Here is a 25,264-nt window from a genome sequence, read left to right as displayed (position 1 = left end):
AAAGAGAAGCAGCTCGTTTTGGGCTCCAGGCCCTTTGAAAAGGCGGTTATTAAAAGGAGCAGCTTCCCATTGTCCAGCAGAGGAAACTTGTGCAGCCAGGGCTGACCCCAGCCAGGGAGCGGGAGGGCGAGAGCGGAGCTTACGGGAACACAGCCATCAGCACCGCTGCAGCCCTGCCTTGCCTGGCTGGGTTTTTAAGCTCTATTATTGCTTTACCTTTCCAGTGAGCAAAGCAAGGGCAGTCCCCCCGCTCTCCTTGCTCTTTCTGTTGTGCTGATTTTGCATCCCCTTGACCCCGAGCCTGCCACTAGTCCCAAAGGCAAACCGCAAAGTCGCTGCTCCTACAGAGCAGAGACCTGTCAGCACCTCTCGAGAGCAGGGCCAGGCAGACGGAGGTGCTGAGGTGGCATCACCAGCAAGCACTGCCTGCAGGGACCAAGCCTGCCCCACTGGGCTCCTCAGCCCGTGCCAGAGCGGGGAGCTGCTGAAACCGAGGCACTTGCTGCTTCCCTCCTGGAACCAGAGCAAGCCACAGGGACAACCAGTTTCCCCCAGCGCCTCTGGGAAGCAGGCTGTTTAAAGGGAAGGTCTGTTCCTTGCATGGCTAAAGTAGCCTCGTTGCTGCACTGCTCCTCGGATCAAAGTCAGCACTTAGAAGAAGCGGCCCAGGCTGCAGCCCCAGCACCGATCGCCACGTGAAAGCACTCCCTCCAGGAGGGGAAGGCAGGCCACAGCCTATCAGTCAGGCAGCTTCATGCCAGACACGGGCTACGCTGGAGCCCTGAACAACAACTCAGCTATCGCCGCTTGTCAGATGCCTCCAGCCAGACTCTAGCCAGCTCTACGCAACGGGTCTCCCTGATAAGCCTACCAGAGCCAGGCAACCAGCTCAGCCCCCAGCAGCTTGTCCATTTTCAGTAAGAGCAGAGCAAGCTCAGCAATCCTCAGGAGGGGCTCAGCCCTACAGAATCCAGCCCTCACTTGACTGGACAGTTTGGTATTGACGCACACTAATCTGGAAGCCATTAAGCCAGCTCTCTGAAAGCAGAGCAGACCATACTTTCCTTCTTCTTTAGCAAAGCAACACCAGTAAGTCACAAAGAGGATACGCATTCAGCAGAAAGGATTCCAGGAGGTCATTTGCTGAGGGAAGGCGTCTCCAGCATTTGATCAGGGAGGAAGACGGGATGGCATAAAAGCACATCAGCAGCAGGTACAGCAAAAGAGAAGAAAGCAGAGCAGAGATGCAAGCAGAGGCCACAAGGGGCTGAGCCTTTAAAAGCAAAGATAAGCAGTTTGATCTACAAACGAACCCTTGTGAACAGGCAACCTCATCAACAAGGCAACCCAGGGGACGCTCCACCTGTGCCTCGAGTCACAGGTTTCTGCTCTCCACAGTGCTGGGGGAATGAGACACGTTCGCTGCCACTTTCCAAGTGGTTGGGATCACGTCTGATCATCACCTGAACTGGGACCACGGATGGAACATATTTGTTCCAAGCGGGATCTGCTGCATGGACGCAGCCCTAATGCAGCTTCTCCACAGCCCTAATGCAGCTTCTCTGAGATGGCCCACAGCTCAAAGGAGTTGGAGAAAGAGGGTTTTTTTTCATTGTTTTGCTCCTTTTTCATGCCCTGTTTCCCTAGAACCCATCTGTGAATGACTGCGAATGAGTGAGATAATGACAAAAACAAAACTCAAAGATGAAATACAAACAGTTGAAAGAAGAGTGGCATTTGAAGGAAACACCTCAGACCGGCAAATTCTAGTGGATTGAAGGAACAAATTCCCCTGTTGGAAAGGGATTCATTATCCCTGATCCCCCCTGTGAGCTACAAGTAACTTTCTCATTCACACACTTGCTCCTTGAAGGGAAGGTTGGACTTAACATGCCTGTTTCAAACATAAATGACTAGGTTAAAGATCACTGTAGGCTGCCTTTCCACTGTAGAATGAAGCTGTAAACAAGCAGAGCCCAATCTGCCTCCCATTCTGTCCAAGTCATCTCTAAACAGACCATTCCCAGCTTTCCTGCACAACAGCGATAAGTTTGAAGAGTAAAGAGACACCCAAGAATCTCCTTGTTGCAACGCAGAACAAGGCTGAACAATTCAGCGTGCAACATGGAAGCAAAGCTGGCAGCCGGCACGTCCACTGCAGATCACTGCAACACTCAGGAGGACCTCAAGAAGAAAACACAGCTAAGGCCAGGCAATAATGCCAGTGAGGAAGGCTGCTCTTCCCCTCTGACTTCACTCTGCATCCCAGCTCTGGCTCCAAACGATCCTGCCATGCTGACGAGGCTCTGCCTCCTTTGACTAAGGCCTGGTAAGGTGAACGGGCATTAAAACCAGCCATGGCACCAGACAGGGCCACGTGACAGTCACACTGGTGCAAGGGAAAAAAAGACCATTTCTGATAAACGCCCTGGAACAAGCGATCCCACCCCATAGGCTAAACTTACCGCCCTGACTCGCTTCACCTTCGCACTCCTCAGACCTCTGTAATTCTGAGTACGCTTGGCAAGGCAGGCCCAAGCACGGACTTGCCTCAAGCTTGCACCCACTGACGCTGTCAAGTCAGACCTCAGCGCAAGTCAACTAAAGCACGAGCCCAGGAGATCAGCACCATTAGTGCAGTCTGAGCAATGAGGAAGCCCAAGCAGAGGGAGGTAAGTGACTTGGACAAGGTCACACAGAAAGGCAGTGGGAGAAGCAGGAATACTACAGAGGTCTCAGTCATTTGGCTGCAGCTGGTTGGCTGCATCTTCAAAAGGCATCACTGGTCAAAGCCAAACTGTGAGAGCAGGGACAAAACATATTCTTTCTGCATCCTCCTCCTCACCCTCAGCTTCTGTCCACTTGCAACTTGCTTGATTTTCCATCCAGCAGGCAAGCACAGAGCCTCTGCATCCTGGAGGAAGCATCGTGGGCTGAGGCTCGCATCTCCAAGCTCAGCCCAAATGCATTTAGTCTCCCTGGCCCCCAGATGAGCTGCCAATTCATTCCTCACCTAGAAAACATTCACTGTAGAGTCCAGAAAAAGCAGTAAAAAAGGAGAAACAAGACGATCCAACCTTCTCCTACCTCTGAGACTTTGTATTCGCAGGTCAGCTTCTTGCCCCTGACACCTTCATTCAGGGTGAGGATGAAGCCCATGTAATCTGCATATGCCTGCAAGCACACCGAAGAGAGCAGGGCATTACTGAACACACAGAGTTTGCTTGGACAAGCAGTACACCATGGGAGCACTTCCATACAGAGGGAACCCTTCCCAAAACACTGATTCCCTGAGGAAACCCAGGATGCAGGGCTTGCTGTGAAGTTACTGCTATTTTTTGTAGTACTCCAAGACGATGGTGATTGCACTAAGAACCCTGCATTAGTGGAGAAACTACAGAGAGAAGAATCTTAAGAAAGCTCACGCTTCCCCTGATGTCCTCCCCCAGCTGCCTCCCTCTTATCAGGTCAAATTCAAACTCCCAGGTTCTGCAGAGTCTCAGTCCTATCTGGACACCCTGCTCTGCACTGCTTCTCCCAGACCTGTGCCATTATCTCCCACTTCTTCCTTCAACTTTTCTCCCATGTGCATACGCAACGGAGAAATGGGAGACAGCACACATTCCTCTCTGCTCTCCTCTTTAAATTTGCTGCTTTTGAAGCATCATATCCACAGCAGCTCACCAACTCTAAGTCTTAAAATCCCCCTGACTAGCATGCTGTCATCTCTCCCTTTTTGGGACTCTCTTGCACAGAAACCCTGATCAGGAGGGAGACCTTAAGCCCAGGAGATTTCACAAAGGAAGCTGCAGCCAGGAGTTTTCGCGAGACCTTGCTATAATTTAAGCTTCTTTTAAGTCACCACAGATCAGTCATTATGCAAGAACTTGTTCCTAAAAGGTGGGGCCAACAGGAGGAACAAGTTTGTGTCATCACCTTGATTCCTCAAAGGCAGAGGGCAGAGAACCTGTCTGTTCTGACAGCTCCACATATACAATAAATAACTATTATCCAGGAAACTGAAGGTCTCAGAGCCCTTTCCAATACAATAAGGTGGGGAAGGCCCCAGGAACCAGCCCGGCCTGCTGCTACTAGAGGGCCACACAGCTGGACCATGTTCAAGCTGAGTTCAAACAACGCTGTGTAAATCCAGTTTTGACATGATGTACAGGCTAGGCAGGATAAAATAATTACCAGTTTCTAGACTAGCCTGTTGGAATAGAACAGGGATGATTTTCTAGTCACCCTCAAGCCTTTGGGCTCTCCCTGGCTCCCTCCCTTATCAGATTCTGCACTTCATTGTCAAGTTATCTTCCTACAAACAGCCAGTGGCTCTTCTCCTTGAAAACACAAAGCAATTAGTTTGCCATTACTTGCCCAAATCCCTTCTACCTAGTGGCTGTTCCCAGGCCAGACCTGGCTGCCACTGGACTGCAATAAGCACTTACCCATTTTCCCTGAGCCCAGAGCCATACCTGAGAGCGCTTCCACTTGGCCATGTCAGAAACCATGTTTATCTCCTTTTTGGGGATCATGAAGCTCTGCTGGAGGGGAGGAGCCACCTCCTCAGAGGTGCCTGGGACATACAAAAGAGAGAGGTAAAAAAGAATCAGTGGAGAAGAAGAAACCCTCTAATGTGAGCCCTTCCTTAGAAGTCAACATGCATTTCTCAGGAGACAGAGAGTGAACAAATCTGTCCCAACTTGCACTGACCCACCAAGTCCCACTCACCCAGGAATAATCTCTCAATCCCTGGGTAACATACCCCAAGGACATGGCGAGGCTTCAGAAAGTTGCACTATGCTTTGTTTTCACTGCTAAAGGTGCATTTCCCATTAAAATAGAGAGGTTGTTGCAGGAGCGAACAAAGTCAAGGTCCAGCTAGATAATTTATTTCTATCCAGTGAAGACAAGCCTCAGGTCACGGAGAAGCACTGAACTCTCCTTACAAACTACCTGTACTTTGGTTTGGGGGCTTTAAGGCAGAACTGCAGTCCCCTAAAAAGCACAACTCTTGCAAAGACAAAGCTGGAACAACTCAATAGATGGCACTCAGCCCAGCGCAATCCAGAACCGTGACCCCCAGCCCAGGTAGCGCGGGGGCTTCGAGGAAGCTGGGACATAGCATCTTCCAAGGGAAAGCTATGAAGGCCATTTCATTTTAAAGCTCTACAAGAGCCCAGGATGTAATATTTAATGTGAACATACATTGTTAATGCATTAGATCAGCTCTTCCCCCGGGCATCCAAACCAAGGACTCAACCCTGCCTGAAGGGTCACTCCTTCCCCGGCTCTCCGCAGCGAAGGAGAGCGCTGGCTCTGCTCTCAGCCGGCAGTCCTGCACCAGGACACTGCAGAGCCAGGAACGCTCCACAAGGTTAGACACAATTTGCATCACGGTTTTATAAGCAAAACTTGAACAGCAAGAGGCAGGGCAGCAAGCCATAGTTAAGGAAACTGGCTGTTAATGTGAATTTATGAATTCTATCAGAGTCACCCAGTTCTTCATTTTAATTCTAGAAAATCTGAAGCTGTTTTTTTCAGCATCAGCCACCCTGGAAACACTTTAGTGACTTTGCACACTACAGCAAGTTCAGGCACTGGCTCCATAACACATGCCAGCAAATCTGAACTCCTTAAAATACTGTAAGTTGTATTTACACAGAAAATGCTACGCAGAAATGTCAGTGGCTCTTTCCCTTTCGTCCAGCAGATCAGTGCTGTCTAACAAGCAGATCAATGAGAACTCTGCTACAGACTCACCGCATAATCTTAGAAAGTCATTTAACTTCCTGCCTCTCAAGCTCCACATCCTCAAAACTAACGTAGTCTCATCACCTGCCCAGGATGTTAAGGCATTTGGTTCATTCTTGTCCATAAGTTAAAGCCCCAGATACAAAGATGAGAGGAACAACGTGCGAGGAATTTAAATGAAAGACGTGTGCCTCTCTTCTGAAAATGCAACAAACTCCTTACAATAACTAGCATCATAATCATGGAGCTGTTTTTTTAAAATAGTTTATGACACGAATACAATAAAAAACTCCAGAGCAGTGGTACACAAAAAGGCTAACACTGACTTGTCCGTTAATACAGATCATATGTAAAGACCGGACGCATGGCCAATGCGGTGTCCTGGATCACAGGGACCCAGCTGTCTGTCTCATCAAAGAACTTTTTTCATCTCTTTGCATTTGTTTCTTAACCATCACCATCATTTCTTATGCACACTTTGTGCACTTCTTGGGGAAGAGACCAGAGATATTTTTAAGAAAAAAACCAGTGAGGTCTATATAATTATAAAATACATACATAAGTAAAAGTCTAAGAACAATGACGTGATGGAAACAGGAGCAGAAAAGGTTATTTTTATGATGAGACACAACTTTAACAAAGGAGGCACTTCCAGTCTTATCTGCATAGGGGAAAAAAACCCCAAAACACCAAATTCAGCTGACAGACAGACTTGCCACAAGAGCAAATACTGCCCATTTCAGCATAGCGAAGGGAAAGTTGCTGGATTTTTGCTCTATGTCTGCTCCTTGTATCAGACCGTTATAAGAGCTGAAGGTACAACATCATCACTGAGAACCCTTCAGTGGCCAGGCGCAAGGCAGCATAAATCAGTGGGGAGGAACGCAATAACGAAAACTGCTCCTTTTCAATTGCTTGTGGACATTTGCTCGAAGCTCTATGCACACCCTTTCACTTATATGGCACATCTCTGAAGCTCCCCAGCACTCCCAGGAGATGCATAAATCTACCCCTAGTTCATCAACAGGAAACTGAGGCACAAAAGATGGACTACATCCGACAGGGAGCCCAGACTCCAGCTGCTCTAGTAGCCTACATCCCGAACGCTGTGCCTGGGGGAGGCGCGAGGCAGCCACGCAGCCCCCGCGACACCACAGGCCTTGCCACCTCCCCTCCTCCTGTTCCCTGCCTCAGGGCGCAGGCCCCACGGAGGGCACCAGCCCGACCCTCCCTCTCTATGGGGAGATAATATATTACAGCAGCACCATCGCAAGGCCTGTGTTCAGTTTATTGCTCAAGAAGCATCAGCCCAGGGCAAGGCAGGGGGGCAGCTACGCTTTTGGGGAGTTTCTAGGGCTCCCCCCGCTATAAAGTGCCTCAGCCCAGCCCATGGGGCAGGAAACCCCACAAGCTGTGGGGCCCTCTCCTCACCTCAGCAGCAAGCAACCCTTTCCTACTCCATCGCCACCACGGTCTGGGCTGTGTTATGGGGCCCACACACCCCCGACCCCAATCCCCCCCATACCCTATGGGGCCCACACACCCCCGACCCCAATCCCCCCCATACCCTATGGGGCCCACAGCCCCCGACCCCAAGCCCCCCCCATACCCTATGGGGCCCACACATCCCTGACCCCAATCCCCCCCCATAACCTGTGGGTGCCAGACACCCCCTGACCCCAACCCCCCCCATGCCCTATGGGGTCCACGCACCCCCTGCCCCCGAGCTTCCCCATTCCCTATGGGGCCCGGCCCCCCCGCCCCCCATAGGCTATAGGGGCCGGGCACCCCAAACTTCCAGACATCCCCCAAAGGTCCCCATCCCAGAGGGCCCCACAGCCGCCCCCCGCCTCAGCTGCAGGGGGAGGGGAGGGGGGACCGGCTGCCCCTCACCTGCCTGCCGCTCGCTCTCTGCCATCTTCCTGGAGCCAGGCCACCCGCCGCTGTCACCTTTCACCTCTCGCCTCCTGACACGCCGAGGCCGCCGCCGGCCATCTTTGAGCAGGGCAAGCCGCCCGGCCCTGCGGCTGCCGGGGCCGTCAGCGGGCAGCCCGGCCCCTCCGAGCCACCGTCCTCGCCCACGCCGCCATGCTTGTGCGGGGCACAGCCTCCTATGACCACACAGGGCCGCAGCCGGCCATGTTTGTGCGGGGCGCTACAGCGCCAGGCGCCGTGAAGAGGGGATGTGCGCGGACGGGAGAGGAGGAGCGCCTCAACGGGCAGGACGAGCCCACCCGCTCCCCTGCCCTGACCACGGGAACCGGCGGCTGACAGGGGAGCCTCACCCCCGCTCCCAGCTCCCACACCGGCAGCAGCGCACCCCCCCGCCCGCGGCGCCTTGCCCTTCCTGAAGATGGCGGCGCGCGCTTCGCCCCGCTCCAAGATGGCGGCGGGGCGGCCCCGCCCCCTGGCGGCCGAGCGGGGCGGCGGGGTGGCGGCGCCCGGTGTCGCCGGTGTCCTTGCGGCGGGCGGTAGCCGAGGCCGGGGCGGGCAGGGCGGCGGGCGGGCGCGGAGCCATGCTGGCCTTCGTGGCGAGGGCTGCGGTAAGTGCGAGAGCCGGGCCCTGAGGGCGGGGCGGCGGGTGGCGCAGCGCCTCGAGCGGGCCCCGCGGGCAGGGCGGGAGGCGGCGGCCGGGCCCCGCCGCCCGCCCCGGGGGCTCCCTGCGGGCCGCAGCCGGGCCCTGGGGCCGGGCGCCTCTCCCTGACCCGGGCGCTGGGCCCTCTTCCCTCGGCCGGGTCAGAGGCGCTTCCCGAGGGTTGTCAGCGGGTGACAGGCAGGGACGCGGCTGACAGCAGCGCCCGCAGCGGGCTCGGTTTCTCGGCGTGCGTCGCGGCAGAGCCGCTGGCCGAGCGCGCAGCAGAGCTGTCGGGGAGCCGCGCGGGCCGACGGGCAGCGGGGAGGCTGGACGCTCTCCATGGCCGGCCAGGGGTGAGGGGAGCCCGAGAGGCGCAGTCGGTGCCGCAGCCTTGGCCTGCGAACGCATCCCGCGGAGCTGCCAGCCCGCGCCCGGGCTTAGCAACTGCTTATTGCAAACAGCGACAGATCCCGGGGCAGGGAGACCGTGTGGGACAACAGCCGCTACGTGATGGATTTGCTCCCCAGGAGACATTTCGGGAGACAGGCAGGGCTGGTTGGCTCTGGTTCGAGGGGTGTCCAGCTTCAAAGTGAAAAAAAAAGAGAGAGAGACAGACAGATCCCTATCATCCGACACTAAATGTTTGTGGCCATGCTGGGAATCGGATACTGCTCTGAAATTCCTCCGGCCCCAGGCTGCAGGTGGATCTCCCCCCAGCTCTGCGGGCACTGGAGAAGGTCAGCGGCCTGGTTAGCTGGCGCACGGCGTGGGAGCAGTGCCAGCCTGCGAGCTGGAGATGGCTGCACGCCCCGCGCTCGGCTGGTGTTCGTTCCCCCTCTGCCTCCTCCGTTCAGCTGTGGTCACTGTCCCTCCTCCCACCGAACACTTGAGTTTGACTTCAAAACAAGCGGAGGACATAGGAAAGAAAAAGGCACAAGCCTATCCCACATTTTAACGTGCACTATTTTCAATTAATTTGATTTGGGATCTTCCCTGTTACTCCAGGGTCAATCTGAAACTGCTTGGAATCATGATACGAGATAGATCGTAGCTATGTCAAAGACTACTCATGTCTGCCTTCTGGTTTAACCAAATTAGACAGACACCGAGGAGGGTGTGATATTCTTTGTGCGTGCTCATTCTGTTGTTGCCCTACTTTGGAGACACCTATCTATTTTTTATTTTATTTGACTACCTAGAATTCCCCAAAGTCCCAGCTTGTGATAGCAATCACATGTGCACAGGGGATGAGAGCAGTAAGATACCACCCTTTGTCCCCAAACTCCAGCTAATCTGTCTACAGTGATGCTGGGTTACGGTCCAGATCCTGCTAGAGAGTTGTCCCCATCTGACACCCTCTGGCCACCTCTGCTGACAGTCTGAGAAAAAGGACCGAATTCCCCATCGTCTCCAGAAGTGCTCCCTATGGCTCATCCCATGTGATGACAGCCCAGAGTGCCACCTACTTCCGGGACATAAATTGGGGTCTCGCTTGTCCAGAGATGTTCTGGCTTGTCTCAGAACAGCTGCTGTAGCTTCACACACCAGGCGGATACTAAAGAAAAAGCCCCTCCTTGCTCCCACAAACTGATGGGATGACTTCCCAGTGTCCACACCTCTGCCATGGCTGTAAGCCCAGAGCTATTGATAAAAGAGAGACTCTGCCCTCTGCTAACACATGTACAGATCAGCGGACAACAGCAGGGTAGTGCGGCGCGTACAGGCTCCGACCGTCAGTGGCCAAGGGAGGGCTTTCTGGACAGATGCCTTCATGGCATTTGATGCAATTTGATGGTTTGATTACCCCGGCCTCTCCCAGGCTCTTGTCAGGCCTTGAGCCTTCTGAACAGAGCAGCTGTGTGGCATTTTGCTAATGAGGTGACTCCCTGCACGGGCAGCGTGTTGTCAGGTGGAAGAAGAAACCGAGGCAGGCGGAGGGAGAGGTTTACGATCTTTTCTGTCCTCCCAGCCATGGATAGGAAGCAGGAACAAACAGAGAAGGTACAGTATCCCCACACTGCCACAATTAACCCCCTTCATTTCTTCTCAGCCCTGCTCTCCTTCCATGCTTCAGTAATTCCCCCTTTTCTCTCCCCCCTTTTTTTTTAAAAACCTTCTTTCTCTAAACTTTGATCCCCTAGTTCTTGCCAGGTCCTACAAGGAACACAGAGTATTTTCTCTGGGGGCTCAGCACCATGGAGAAAACTTTGTCACCTTGCAGATTTGGCCCTTTCTTTCTACTTCTCTGTGCTTATCTCTGGGAGGAGGTGGGCGGGGGGGCTATTTTCTCATTGCCTTGGAAATCAAAGGTCATGTTCTCACTGGCTTTGCATCCTCAGTGCAAAGTTCAGATGCCTGTAGGAGAGTGTTTGATTCACTAGATCCAAGAGAGGGGGAGGAGCAGAGAGAACTCAAAACTTCTAGAGTACAATTTAAACGTCTTCAAGCAGAAGAGTGTCCAACCCTGCTCACCCAAGGGGATGTTTATGAATTTGGGGGAAAAACTGGCAAGTTCATTTCCTAGTTAGCAACGGGGTTTTGCTCTGTTCCATTTCTCTGTCTGGAGAGATGGGTGCTATGCTTTTTAAGGGTTTCACACCCACATGTCCCAGTCAGATCCTAGGGGACTGTTGGCATCACCCACAGTTTCCTGGACTGCTCTCCCTGCTCCATCCCCGAAGGTGTATGTACTTATGCCAGGCCCACACTAGTATATGTGGGAGGATGGAAGATCTTCTAAATATAGCTGGGTCCCCCAGTACCTGGGAGGATCTCCAGTACTATGAAGGAGCATTGCCCCAGGGCCTGCACATGACAGTCAACCCTTCCCCAACCATCATTGGCTCTGTATACTCCCTGGCCAGCCAGAGAAGGGGGATTTTAATCTCGTTCCAGGTTTGACTCACCTTATCTAAATTGTGCCTCCTAAAAGCCCACTGTATAGTTTGATTTGGCACAAGGTTCTGCTTACCCTTCTGATATTATGCTGTTGTGCATTTTAAGAAAGAATGAAACAATTTTTGATAATACCCAAGATGAATATTTCTTCCATAGCTTGCTTTCTTCCCACTTACCATGGGATGGAAGGGTTTGGTTTTTGTTGAACACATGGAGACTATCAGTTTGAAGGCGCCCAGAAAGTGGTAGATGCATCATTATCCTGACAACGTTTCCTCCAGTGATCTGAGAATCAGTGTCCTGAGAGATCTAATTTCTCTTTTGCAGTTTTTCTGGATATCTTATGACCATCTGTAGCATGTGATCAGTAGACTTATGTCTTGCATTTGTGCTGTTGAGTGCTCTGCTCCTATGCTGAGACATCTATGTGTCCTCAGAGAGGTTGGGATGGAGATTCCCAGATGCAAGTTATTTGCTGCCTCCTTCACAATGGGAGAAAGTTTTGTCTCAACGTTTGCTCTGTGCTTTGCAGGCCAGGCCCTATGGCCTGCTGAAACCGACAGCTTTAGGCAAGATCCCAGGCAGAGTCCTACTTCATCAGGAAGCATTGCCCAGTCTCCCAGTGCCACCACTCCAGCAGACCCTGGACCGTTACCTGCAGGCTCTGCAGCCCATCATCAGCGAGGAGGAGTGGAACCACACGCAGGAGCTGGTGAATGAGTTCCGCAGACCGGGAGGCGTTGGGGAGAGGCTGCAGAAGGGTCTGGAGAGAAGAGCCAAGAAAACGGAGAACTGGGTAGGTCAGGACTGCATCCCCGGGCTGTGAGTAGAAAGGGTGGAGGCTTGACGCACACCTCTCCAAAGTCCTGGGTGCATCCACCGGCATCTGTGTTTTTATGGCTTCCTCTTCCCAACCAGTTGGCTGCTCACATTTCTGAGCTACATGAGCTTCTCACCAGGACTTGGGTTTGCAGAGAGATACATGGCAGGACAGGGAGTCACTGCCCCTGTCTGTGGCTGCTGAAGCCCCTAAACCTGTTAGCATCACACAGCTGCCCCGAGAAGTAGGAAACCCTCTGTTCCAGCCCTGCACCTAGATCCCCCACTGCCTTGCTCAAATCCCCCACTTCTGTTACACATGCAAAGCATAAAACCCAAACTGTTTGCAAAGTGCGGGACAGAGCTGGGGGCAGGATGTCAGGATGTTGTGGCTGTTCAGCTGGGCTTGGACCAAACAGCAGCAGATACCATGCCTGCGTGTTACCTTTCTCCGTCCCAGCTCTCTGACTGGTGGCTGAAGACAGCTTACCTGGAGTATCGCCTGCCAGTTGTGGTTCACTCCAGCCCAGGCGTGGTTTTACCTAAGCAGGATTTTCTGGATCGGCAAGGTCAGCTCAGGTAAAGTCCTTTTCTGCCTTCCCCTAGGTTTCGGATGGGATGAGCTCTCTCTGCCGGACAGGGAGGAAGGTATTCACGCTGGTTGGGAAAGGGAGCAATTAGCATGTGGTCCCCAAATTTGATAGCTGTCTAGGCTGGGCAAAAGGGTTGTAGGGATCAGGAAAGACTGGTGGGCTGTAAGGAAGCTCCTGATTGTACCAGACTAAATAGCTCACTGATGGGAGAAAACAGAACAGTCCAGTGGTTTAGGCACTAAACTGGGACTTAAAACATAGGTTTAGGTCTTTGCTGTAGCACAGATCTCTGCATGGATAGACACACGAAAGACTAGGAGGCACTAAGATTGTGCGTGCAGTTAAAAGAAGCATAAAAAGTAGCCCAGGCACTGAGAGAGACCATACAGAAATGCCTTTGAAATCTGACAACCCATAGGGATGGGGGGGGAGCCTGCTGCTGTCATTCAGACTGCTCCTGCAGGGGACTGTCCCCTCCTGTGTCATTACACGTGTGCATTTATAGCTTGGAAGACTCGCCTCTTTCCACCCCCAGCTCTTCCTTGCAATCAAACACTGCCATGTTTCTGGCTCCCCTCTGCTAATTAGCATTGCAGTGTCCCACAGCTGAGACCACCCCACTGCGGCCACCAAGCACACAGTGGAATCTCCCACTCTTTCCTGAACCTGCCTCTGATTCATATCCTCTCTTCCTCGTGGGCCCCTTGTAATTTTTAACAACCATCACATGCACGTGTCAAACTCTAGCCACAAAACTTAATGCTGGCCTTTATACAGGGTTACCTTTTCCACAGTAACCAGTGATCGCTGCTCCAGCACATCAGAAATACCAGCCAGGGGAAGTGAGGGCAAGAAAAAATTCCTCCTTTCCACATATGACCAGGGGTGCAAACAGCGAGACTTACTAGGAAGTGCAAGACTAAACATCCTATTTTAAAAGGTCTTGATCATATAATTCACTTTTAAGTCATCCAAATGGAAGATAAGATGTTGAGCATTACATGGAGTCCCAGCTGGTGGAATCAAGCAGCAGCATGAGAATCTGAACTCCCATCTAAAACAAAAATTAAAAGCATGATTGTATAGTTTGCAGCTGCAGAAAGAAGTTTGACAGCATGACTTGAGACAAAAGATGCAGAAACCAGAAGGCAAATTTAGAAGTGGAGTTCTTCAATCCTTAATCTGGCAACACTGCAGATTGAAAACAACCCAACTAACTAAGCTCTCCCCATATCTCCCCCTCAAGCTCTAGCCCTGCTCCCAGGCTGTTTGCTCTCTGGAAAAGAACACAAGCTCTCTCACTTTTGCTTCCCCGCTGTTTTACTTTCTCGAAAGTTTTTGCAATAAAGCTGGGAAGTTTTCACTGAAAACTACTTTAGAGGATGTGTGCTTTATTTAATAGCACTTAGGTTCTTGGAGTTACTTCCTTTGATCTTTACTAGGGATGGGGAGGCTGAACAAATCAAGAAGACACTGCCTGCAAATGCTAACTGCTCCTACCACTTTAATGCCTTTGAAGTTCAGCTGACTGCAACCTCTTCTCACAGTGACCTGCCTCCTTCTATGTATGGGTGGGAGCTCCCAGGTCAGAGAAGTCCAAGCTGTTACTCCCAAGTCAAGCATGCTGACGTGGCTCACCAGAGCCTCCTTCCTTGCTGGGAGTTGGCACTGGTTGTGCATACGTTGATCCTAGTAAACACAACGCCGTAGTGTCAGCATGCAGCACATCTGCATTTCAGATCCTTCAATGCCAGAGGAATGGCCTTAGGGTTGCTTTACCAGCAACACATTCATTGGGTAGGAATGATAAGTCAGCAGTGGTAAGTCTTGGACCCAGGGAGATACAGCTGCATCTTAGCCTGAAACTCAGAGGTGGCCCCTGGCCCAGGAAAGGCAGAAGTCCCCTTTTCAGTGTAGTTTTAATGCTAAGATTCAGAACTAGGAGTGACAAAAATCACGACACATCTGTGAACAATGCTGCTGTTAGAGGGTCATTTAGGCATCTGGACTGAACCCTACTTTCTTGAAGGTTGTCCAGGCTTCTTTGGTTACACAAAAAGAAACATTGAAGTGCTACATGATAGGACTATCCAGCAATCTCAAATCTCAAACTCAGAGTTGCTTCATCAGCTATCCAAAGATGCACATAATAGGGACTTGGCAGAAAGGCTGAACCTAAGTAGCAGAACCCTGCTCAGCTCTTTCCTCAGTCCCAGCTGTTCTGGGCTTTTATCTCTACTGATTACATTTGATTGTTTTCCAGGTTTGCTGCCAAGTTGATCGAGGGCGTCCTGGATTTCAAGACGATGATTGACAAGTGAGTTAATGGCCTTCCAAACTTCCTCAGTGTTCCTTACTGCCATAGAGAGGCTGAGCTCAGTCCATACCTCTCCATCTCAAACAGAAAGCCAAGAGAAAACAGCACATAACTGAAGAGAGAGATTGTAATCAACATCGCTGCTCACTGCCAAGGTCACCACCACCGGAAAAAAGCAAATTTACTTTTCTCTCTTCATGCTCTTTGTTTACCTTAATACTTACATTGGCACGTGTGCACACTTAGAGGGAGTGAACCTGACTGACAGTCTTGCAGAGTTACATACTTTGTTTTCCCAAACAATAAGTTGCAGCTCAGGCAGCAGGAATGTGTGTGTCGTCTTTGGCCTTCTGGTGTTTCTCAACTCCAGGCTAGCCAGAATGAGCTCTGCAGAGACTTGTTCCTCCCTAACCCTTCTCTTCTGAGCCCCAACCAGCCTCTGTTGAACATGGCTTATTTGTGTTACATCCCCCAAACATGTTTATATATGTTCATAAGACAGGATAGTGATTTTTCCCCTTTCCAAGTGACAGGCCAGCAAACAGACACTTTCTGTAGTCCCTGCTAAGAAGGCTGGTGGGAGTGGGAAGGAATGGCCCCACTTAGACTACCTGCACCCACGTGTTTAAGCCTTGCTGGAGTGGATGATGGCTGGCTGCATGGCTAAGCCTGTCTTGTATGGGGAGTGCAGGACTTTTTACTGCTGTTTTTCATCCCCTCCTTCCTTACCTTGCCATGTTCTGCAGCGAGACCCTCCCAGTGGAGTACATGGGTGGGAAGCCCCTCTGCATGAACCAGTACTACCAGATCCTCTCATCCTGCCGCATTCCTGGGCCCAAGCGGGACTCCATTGTCAACTATGCCAAAGGCAAAAAGCAGTCCAGACACATCACAGTGGTTCACAACTTCCAGGTACAGCTTTCAAGGAGGTTGGTTTGAATGCAGGTGTCCCTCTCAGCTGGCTGTGCCAGGGGAAAGGGAACAACCTGCAAGGTTTGCCTCACCAGAGATTTATTCCTGCTCGCTTTTATCCCCTTTGGCCTCAGCTGGCAAACACCTGGGATTGCCCTGTGAGAGGAAGGGACTGCAGGGCAGAAAAGGTCTCTCTCCCTCTTTCTTGTCCCTGCAATTTCTGTCCTTGAAAGCCCAGACTTAACAGATCAGGTCTGGAATTGGAAATTGCAGGTGGAAAGGGGATAATGAACCCTGCCACCACGGACAAGTCTCAGAAATGGGAATTCCTCTTAGGTATTGACCCTTGTTACAATGTTTTCTGAGCGCCTTAAAACCCTGACTCTATTTATGCCCTGCAAGGGAAGTTGGACTTGGGTCTCTCGATTCTGATCAGCTTTTAAAGGTCTCCTTGTAAGCCATATTCCTGGGTCTGTTCTTACCTCTTCAAAGTGGCTGCTCCTTGATGCTGGGGCTGGACAATAAGGATCTCTCGTTTTCTGTCTCTGCCCTTGTCCACTCTTCTCATCTTCAGTTCTTTGAGTTGGATGTTTACAACAGTGATGGAAGTCCCCTTACCACTGACCAGCTCTTCATTCAGCTGGAGAAGATCTGGAACACCTCCCTCCAAACGAACAAAGAGCCTATTGGGATCCTCACCACCAACCACCGAAACAGCTGGGCAAAAGCCTACAACAACCTTCTCAAAGGTCTGTGCAGTCCCTCCCATGCAAGTGCTAACAAACATCAACTACCAACGTCCCCATTGTGCTCCGTTTGGCTCTTTACTTTGAAAAGCCTTTGGAAACGTCTTCTGGACAGATATGTGAGCTTTCCACCCCCACAGCAGCAACTTAATTTCATTGCAAAGCTTTGCTATTTCTGTTTTGGAAGCTACATGGGTGAAGTGTGAAGCTTGGCTCACTAACTGACCTGAAATCATAACAGTTTTTTGCCTTACAAATGGGTGGGATGTAAGAACCATGCCAAAAGGAGTGTGACTGTAATATGCTTCCATCTGTAACAGCCCAACTACGTGCAGTTTTAGTAAGTGTATAGACCCCTACACAACCAATATTGCATTGAGGTACAATGGGGATCTAGTACTGGGTCCTTCAATCCTGCTCTTTCACATTTCAGCCTCCTTCCAATTAAAACAGACATTTTTTCAACTGCTCTTTGTTATTTCTTGTTCCCTTTCTGTTCCAGATAAGACCAATAAGGAATCTGTGCGTGCAATTGAGAAGAGCATTTTTACCGTCTGCCTCGATGCCCCAATGCCCCGGGTGTCCGAGGACATCTACAAGAGCCGTGTGGCTGCTCAGATGCTGCATGGTGGAGGAAGTCGCTGGAATAGTGGGAATCGATGGTTTGACAAAACCCTTCAAGTAAGTGCTGATGCAGTAGAGACACGGGTCTGATGCTTTTTCCTGAGACTACAAACATCTAAGAGACCCAGAAACCTTTTGCAGGAAAGCTTTCCTCATAACAGAGTGGAGAAATAAGGGAGGCAAGGTGTGGAGGCTGACAGTATAAGATCCTTTGGTTTCCCTTGCAGTCACCACAAGCACTCCTTCCTGCCTCAGGGATTTTTCAGTTCTTTCACTGCCTCTGCCCACGCTTGTTCAGTGCAGCCTTGTTCAGCATAGCTGCTCTTTATGTTCCTTGTAAATCAATTTTCTGCCTGCGGTGAACAATGCCTTGTCTGCTTGGAAGCAGCCCAAACGTAGGGAGGTCTGTTTCTTGTATTTCCCCCAGGCTTGTCACTTTTCCTGTCTCTGCCAGACGCTACCCAGGTTTTTTTCCAAGCATCAGCTGCCATCCCACAGTATCCCTCTGATCTCTTCTCCCTTCAGTCTTGTCAGGATCCTTCAAGAGCAGCTGCTCTTTGAGTTTCTCCTTCTGTATTAGTTGCTCTGTCCTGACTCCTAGACAGTAGCACTGTGCTTTAAAAGGATTCCTCCCATATCTGCTGAGTGCTTCCTAATGTTTTCAGCTATTTTGTTCCTGTTTGGAAGTCCTCATTGATGGAATAAAGCTTAAATATTTCAGCTAATTGAAAAGTAAGGGTAAGTCAGCACAAGGCGATATTGTTCCTGTATTACGTGAGCTTCTAAGTAAATCAAACCCATTGAACCAGTCCATACTGCCAAAGCACTGAGCTCACCGATACATGTCAGGCACATTCTTCTATCCATGTAATTTCTGCAAATCCATGTAACGGTGATATCAGATCCTTTTAGGCCCACTGGAGGACTTCCATTGCTGTTCTGCTAAATGAGACCCTAATACATTACCTTCCCAGCATGCAGAAATATGATCACTATTCATTCTGATACAAAGCAGTTAGATACTAAGATCCCTCTCTGGATAACTCCTACTTCACACTGGATGTCTCTCTTCACCGTTGTGTTGTCTCATACATCTTTTATAGTTCATCATTGCTGAAGACGGCTCCTGTGGTCTTGTATATGAGCATGCTCCCTCAGAAGGCCCACCCATTGTTACTCTTCTAGATCACATCGTGGAGTACACGTGAGTCCTGCTACCTATATTTTTCCTCTACTTTGGAGATAGATTTTAAACCACCTGCTTCCCAAGAACATACTTACTCTTCACAGCTGTAGGAGTTTGCTCTGGAGGAAGGGTAGTGGTCTGCTGATTAGTTATTGCAGTTCTTTGTTAGTGATCAGGATTGAGTAAGTCCAGCTCTCACACATAATTTTTGCTACTGCTCTCATTCTTAAGGAAAACCACTTTTCAGAGTTGACAGGACTTTTGTGTGGCAAAGCTGTTCCTCTGGGTGGAAAACACAGAAGAGATTTCTTTCATTCATGCCCTTCAAAAAAAAAAAAAAGCCAAAACAAAAAACTTTGTAATGGCACTGTGAAGAATTTTTCAGCATGACAAGCATCATAATTCTGCTGTATCAAGCCTAGTGTCAAAGGTCTGGTTAAATGGCTTCACAACCACTTCTTTATACAGGAAGAAGCCAGAGTTGATAAGATCGCCTATGATTCCTTTGCCAATGCCCAAGAAGCTGCGGTTCAACATCACTCCAGAAATCAAGACTGACATAGAGAAGGCAAAGCAGAACCTCAACATGTGAGTATGAAGCAGTAGAGAAGTCTGGTGAGTGACTGAGGGAGTAATTCATGTCCCCCTTTGGAACATCTTAGGCAAGAGGCTTTCCTCATTGCAGCCAGGGAGTTTTCCCAGTGACTTCTTTTAGCTCAATGTTGAATCTTGCCAAAAAGCACACTAAAGCCACCTGCCAGGAGAAAATTCAGCAGATGCTGAAAAGGGGCGATTGCTTCCCACTTTAGTGGGAAAGAGCAGGCTTTACTAGATCCAACTAGGGATACTGGAGCATCCAGAGACATGAGCGTATCTAACCTGGCATACTTTCAGCAATGGCCAAAAAACTCACCTCCACAGTGTTGTCTGAACACAGAGCTTAATCCTGTTGCACAAAGTCTGCGTGTGACAGAGCCCTCTGTCCCTGTGCAGATCAGAGCCAAATTCTCTCTGAGCCTCGTGAAAGCAAAGTCCATACCTTTATGTTACAAAAACAAGCAACGGAACATTTCTGCTTCCTTTCCTTGCAGAATGGTCCAAGACCTGGATGTGAAAGTCATGGTCTTTCATCAATTTGGGAAAAACTTCCCCAAATCAGAGAAGATAAGTCCTGATGCTTTTATCCAGCAGGCCTTGCAGCTAGCATATTACAGGTAAGACCATCAGTTAGGTAGCTTTTCAACCTTTTCACCCTTCAGCATCAAACTCAAATATCTGAGTCTGTTAAAGGTGTCACAGCCAAGTTACCAGCAGGCTGTCATGGCCTGTTATTGTATAGCCCCATGCAGACTCTTAAACACTGTTTTTTCCCTATGCACTGGGGTGAAATGTCTCACCTGTGGCAGATGCCAAGAAACAAATGAAATTTGCTCTAAGAAGTATGTAAAATCTTTGTAGAAATGCTTCAGAGATCAGCTCTCAATGCCCCCACACCTCCCAGAAAAACTTATTCAGCTCTACAAGAGGCTATTCCTGTCAAGGCAAACTCACTCCTATGACTTTCTTCATCTCTCAGGATGTATGGCCATGCCTGTGCCACATACGAGAGTGCATCACTAAGGATGTTCCGTCTAGGCCGCACCGACACCATCCGCTCCACTTCTGTGGACTCTCTTAAGTTTGTGCAAGCAATGGACAAACCTGACAAATCGGTGAGGATATCAAAGAAGCGGAGTGAAAGGACTGCACTCCGAAAAAAAGAGTAAAGCTGCCTTTTTGGGGTAATCCTGTGTCAACTGGTTTCAATTAACCAGAACTGCATCCGATAAGAAGCTGGGTTAAAATGTAGCTTGGAGTATATAGTTATACACCTTGGGTTTCATTTGGCTTTCCTTCTGTATGTACTCATAGCCAGGAAAATTGCATGTGGAGATTTCTAGTCACACCAAAAAGCAGCATGGCTAAATGTCTGTTTAGCCACTCAGACTAAGTTCCACTACTGATGGATGGAGAACCCCTTTCAGAATGCAGCAACTCAGCCAACAGAATGGTTTAAAAAGTAATGTTAGCTTAATATAGACACAGAGGACAGATATGTCCTCCATCCTGGAAGAACAGCCAAACTAAGGTTGTCCATTCTGTAGAAAAACTAACAGTCAGGTCTGTGTGTTCTCCTCAGGACCAGGAGAAAGCAGACTTGCTGAGGAGAGCTACCCAGGCCCACAGGGAATACGCTGATATGGTGAGTGTCCTCTGTGCAGCCAGGGTTGGGGTTTTGCATAGCACATGAGGGTGCTGGTGAAAAAAGAGACCTTAAGAGCTTTCAGTATGCCAGCATAGCAATCTGGTCATTCATGCTCTTGCACAGGACTAACTCTGATCTGACAGTGTCTGTCAAGGTGGAACTGACTGAATGCTTCCTCTTGGGACAGTTGTTCAAGTGTCCTTGGTGACTGGCCTAAAGGACAGAATCAAATGTCAAAATAGCTTCAGTTCTCCCCATTACTGTTGCTGGTAAATGCCATACCTGCTTGAGGACCCCTTAAACCAGAGAGCCCATAGGCAGGAACTATAAGACTGATTCCACTGGGGTGTTTGGTTTAACAGTCCTTACAAACAAGACTATTAATCCTAAAGGCAAGATCTAGTTTTCTTCTAACTTTAAACATTAAGAGATTGAGATGTGTCCATCCATCTGTCCCCCCGCAAAGAAGGGGATAATTTTGTTTGCTCGCCTGCTAGATAGGCTCTCATCTAGTCTTTCTTCCTTACAGGCAATAAGGGGGAATGCAATAGACCGCCACCTCTTAGGCTTGAAACTTCAAGCTATTGAGGACCTAGTGAGCATACCTGAACTGTTCATGGACACAGCATATGCTGTTGCAATGCACTTCAATCTCTCAACCAGCCAGGTAGGACTCATCTGAGTAAAAACAGAAGCACTCTTTGCTTCTCTGCATTGTCTTTTTCTTCTCCACATTTCTCCATCATCCCTTTCCATTAGGAACTAATCTCCACTTAGGGACTAAAATTTTTCAGCCTGCTTCCAAGACTAGATATGCAGCTGTATGGGATTACAGCTGCCACAGCCCTTCTCAACCCTCTCGAACACTAGCAGAACCAAAGATCAAGATCACCAGAAGTGTTCTGGTGTCTACCTGCATGTGATACTAATTGGAGTTAGATGCCTAAAAAGCTTTACATCCATCATCTGTGCTGTGGTTCTTACTCATACACCTTTGCTTGTGACTTACCACAAGCTTATCTTGGCAAGCAGTGCTCCTCTGCAAAAGCGTATGAAAACACATTCCTACTAAGTAGCAGAATCCAGCATGTGTGTGCTAGTACCTGAGTCTAACCAAAAGCCCCTCTTCTAGAGCATTTTCATGATTATAGCAGTTTTTTCTGTTTCCAGTTATTACCATTTGCTGTCTACATGTTGTCCCTGGCTGGATAGAAGTATTTAATCACATTGTCTCCACAGGTCCCAGCAAAGACAGACTGCGTGATGTGTTTTGGTCCTGTGGTTCCAGATGGCTATGGAGTCTGTTACAACCCTATGGCAGAACATATCAACTTTGCAATTTCAGCATTCAACAGCTGTGCTGAAACGAATGCAGCTCGCATGGCACATTATCTTGAGAAAGCACTGCTAGACATGAGGATGTTGCTCCAGTCTACTCCCAAATCCAAACTGTAAGAGGCAAACATAATGCAAAAGCCCTAAGCTAAAGGGGCTCTCTCTCATGCACTGAAGTTTCCAGTTCCTCAGAAAAGGGTTGAGAGGATTGCTTACTCAACGGGATCCTAGGAGAGCATCTACCATTTGTTTTCAGCAACAGATTACAGGATGGCCATCCACAGGTATTAGACTGTGTGGCAAGAGAAAACAGTCTTAATCCAAGGTGGAACTGACTAGTCCTCTCCCATTACTGCAAAGTGCACCTTCCTGTCCTCAGAGAGGACTGAAACATGATTGTTTTATGGAATTTACTGTAAAGGAATACAGAAAGCACAGTACTTACCAGTATCTAAATCCATTTGGTGAAGAAGGTAGTTCTCCAGGAAGAGCAGGGAATGACATTTATTATATGATGGAACTACTGTAAGACCAAGTCTTTTTGCTGGTTTAAGCTTTTGAAGAGTCTGCAGCATCTTTTGAGCTTGACTAAAGCGTTTTCTGCCACTCCGGCAATTGAACTTTGGCAAGGGGAGAGATAAGTCCTCTAAATCAGAGCAGATCCAGTTTTGTTAGAGTGCACTGCACTACTTATCCCAGGCCCCTGACCATGACATGCCTTACAGGCACGTGATCTCCCTTCTGTTGCACTGTCCCTACTAACAGAATATCATCACTACAAGCTAAGGTTTTTTTGTTCTGGCCTTTTTGTTAAGCATGCTGCTGTGGTCCTAGATACTGATCTTCAGGCTCAGACTAAAGCCCTCCCCCCCCCAAGAAAAAGTTTCTACAAAACATCTCTCACACAGGTTTGGCTAGCTTTAGCTTTGTGTACTTCAATGTTTGTAGAGATGAGAAGGGCTTGCTTCTATACCTTTAACAGGACTGCCGTCCAGCTCACCTCAATGCACCTTTCTTTGAAATTGAGGAAGAGCAGCAGAACATTGAACCTTCTGTTTGCAGAAGGCCACGTGGATGGTCTCCTTCATGGCGCACGTTTTTAATCTATAGTGTGATTTTACACCCTGCTGTCAGAGGCAGCATCTTTATGCATAACATGTTATGCTCAAGTTTGCATAAAACAAAGTGTTTCTGATCAGGAGCTCCAGAAGACGCTTCCATTTCTGGCCCACACAGTTCAAAGCTGTTAGAGCCAAAGGAAAAACAGTTGCAGAATCACCCTTCTTCCACATCATTCTGCTTTAACAAGGCAGAAGATCTTGAAAAGCAGGAATAAAGCTGAGAACTTGCAGGCAGCACAGATGTTTGTTCACTGTGGCAGTCATTGTTCTGGCAGTAACAGTGCAGCACCTTTTCTGCCACTCTTGGATTTTTTTCTTGCTGTAACGTTACTTAGATTTGAACTAGCTCTATTCTGTGAAAGATAATGATCTCATGACTGTTTTTATGTTGGGTTGACAAACTTGAGAAAGTAGAAGATTTTATATATTACATATAAATTACAGTTTTGGCATTGGAAGTAGTGCTTACAAAAAAATCCTATGAATCTGCCAGAATCCAAGCTCCCCATCCTTTTATGTAGCGGTATGTAAAACCATATGGGAGTGAAGAAATCTAGTGCTATTTCTGCAACAGGGATTTAATATTTAATTGCACACACTTCAAGATGTGGCTGCTGAGACATCACCATAAAAAAGAAGCAGTAGGAGTTTGATGGCCTATTTTGTTACAGGGAAATCTCTGATCCTAACTGCCACTTTTCTGGTTATAGGCCAGCAAGCGACATGGACAAAGTGCCTTGGTAAATATATGGGAAAAAAAACTTGCACTAAACCTGTTTAGAGGAAAAAAAAGATCAGTCTAATCTGCTTCTTGAAGGATACAAGCCAAAACTATTATGTGTTTGGATTTTTTTGCTTTTTTTTTTTTTTTTTTTTTTTTTAAGAAGGGTGTTATTTCAAAGCTTCTATCTTATACCTAAATAAACCTTAACAAGGGAAAATTTATCTGAAACTCACCTGCACAGCCAGTGATTGTATGAACTGCCACTTTCACATCATCTACATGGATTTAGATTTTGTTGATTTTATAGAAGAGTCCTGAATGGAGTAAGACAGTCTAAAAACAATGGGAACACTACAAACCTGGGAGCAGACAACCCTGCTGACTCCTCCACTATGAATTAGACTGAAACTACAAACAGGATACTCGGTATTAAGATTTAAGTGATCATGTAAATACTGCGTAAGAGACTACATCTTGCTGGAATAAAATCTGCTTTTAAGGAGCCTTTTACTCTGGGGAAAAATATGTTTCAGCAAAAAGAAAAAAATACATAAAATCCTCCCCACTTAACTGAGACAACCTGTGTACTAGGGGAAGAATTATTTTTCCCTGTCTACAGTGCCTTCAACCACCGATACTACACTTTTGCCACTTAAGTATTTGAGACTGGCCGTTTTCTATTTGTCTTATCAAAGGGGAAGGCTCTAAAAGGAAGGTGCCTATTAAAGATTAAGCAGAAGTGTGCTCTCTTGTGAATGTATCTCAGAAGATGGGTTTGATCTAGTCTTGGATCTAAATCTGGATATCCCACTAGCTTCAGCAGAGTACAGCTGCAAGATGCACAGTATCACAGTGAAAGACACAAGATTCTTAAACCATTTTATGCATCCTTAGTGATATGTGGAGCTGAAATTCAGATCACAGTTGGTTTTTTGAGGTGCTTGAAAGGACACTAAAACCATTACAAGGTTTTTCCTTAAAAAGAAAGCTTTTTCTTATTGTCCAAGTTCTAAATTGTGATGTCCTTCAGACTTAGCCCTTCTTGATTTTTTCAGTGTCTACTTGCAAAATACTGTTCCCCTGTTTTTGACTGTTTGGTTCTTTCTCAAGAGATGTTCACAGTCTTAAGGCTATATTAAGTACAAGAACCTAAGTTCTGGAAAAACTACTGATTTGGAGCAAATTAAAGAAATGCATAGATTGAAAACATTCAACTAACTCTCGGGGTATGAGTGCAATTTATGACACAGCCTAGTAGTGTTTGCATGCTTTGCTGGTTAGCTGTATTAAATACTGTTTTGATAGTGTAATCATGTCGTGCAAAAATTTGAAATGTTCTTCCAATAAACTTAAACGCAATAAACAGATAAGTGCTATGAGAAGGCTTAAATCTCCTTAGAAATTGCAGAAGTTGC

At 48.5% G+C, this 25,264-nt stretch overlaps 2 protein-coding genes across 5 annotated transcripts in view; one reads left to right on the top strand and one right to left on the bottom strand.

The window, feature by feature from the left end:
• The window catches only part of PTPA (protein phosphatase 2 phosphatase activator), a 28,517-nt gene extending 20,708 nt beyond the window's left edge, over nucleotides 1-7,809 (bottom strand). For both annotated transcript variants that reach the window (XM_064523746.1, XM_064523747.1), the window contains exons 1-3: nucleotides 7,648-7,809; nucleotides 4,476-4,576; nucleotides 3,088-3,174 (exon numbers count right to left, since the gene is read on the bottom strand). In XM_064523746.1, coding sequence (XP_064379816.1) covers nucleotides 3,088-3,174; nucleotides 4,476-4,576; nucleotides 7,648-7,672 — 213 coding nt within the window. In that variant the 5' untranslated portion in view covers nucleotides 7,673-7,809. The remainder of the gene's footprint in view (nucleotides 1-3,087; nucleotides 3,175-4,475; nucleotides 4,577-7,647) is intronic.
• Nucleotides 7,810-8,075: 266 nt separating this feature from the next.
• Nucleotides 8,076-25,225, top strand: CRAT (carnitine O-acetyltransferase). Of its 3 annotated transcripts, XM_064523744.1 has the most exons (15): nucleotides 8,076-8,297; nucleotides 10,228-10,330; nucleotides 11,760-12,023; nucleotides 12,507-12,625; nucleotides 14,903-14,956; nucleotides 15,703-15,868; nucleotides 16,443-16,617; nucleotides 17,117-17,295; nucleotides 18,342-18,442; nucleotides 18,893-19,012; nucleotides 19,516-19,638; nucleotides 20,001-20,136; nucleotides 20,604-20,666; nucleotides 21,199-21,336; nucleotides 21,909-25,225. In XM_064523744.1, the coding sequence occupies exons 2-15, from the start codon at nucleotides 10,301-10,303 to the stop codon at nucleotides 22,122-22,124; spliced, it is 1,884 nt and encodes a 627-aa protein (XP_064379814.1). In that variant the 5' UTR covers nucleotides 8,076-8,297; nucleotides 10,228-10,300; the 3' UTR covers nucleotides 22,125-25,225. The 3 variants fall into 3 exon arrangements, with proteins under 3 accessions (XP_064379814.1, XP_064379815.1, XP_025966543.2); XM_064523745.1 differs by lacking the exon at nucleotides 10,228-10,330; XM_026110758.2 differs by lacking the exons at nucleotides 8,076-8,297; nucleotides 10,228-10,330; nucleotides 12,507-12,625 and having other exon boundaries at nucleotides 11,809-12,023.
• Nucleotides 25,226-25,264: the final 39 nt, after the last annotated feature.

This window comes from Dromaius novaehollandiae, chromosome 20 (genome assembly GCF_036370855.1).
Source record: "Dromaius novaehollandiae isolate bDroNov1 chromosome 20, bDroNov1.hap1, whole genome shotgun sequence".
Classification (NCBI taxonomy): domain Eukaryota; kingdom Metazoa; phylum Chordata; class Aves; order Casuariiformes; family Dromaiidae; genus Dromaius; species Dromaius novaehollandiae.
The sequence above is the reverse complement of the archived record's forward strand: the minus strand, read 5'-3'. Positions and strand labels throughout refer to the sequence as shown.

What these genes read in the sequence shown, in the direction of transcription:
- CRAT (XM_064523744.1), top strand. Translation starts at nt 10,301, where the DNA reads ATGGATAGGAAGCAGGAACAAACAGAGAAG. An exon ending in GATCGGCAAGGTCAGCTCAG is followed by an intron (nt 12,626 to 14,902) that starts GTAAAGTCCTTT and finishes ATTGTTTTCCAG; the next exon opens with GTTTGCTGCCAAGTTGATCG. An exon ending in TCAATCTCTCAACCAGCCAG is followed by an intron (nt 21,337 to 21,908) that starts GTAGGACTCATC and finishes TTGTCTCCACAG; the next exon opens with GTCCCAGCAAAGACAGACTG.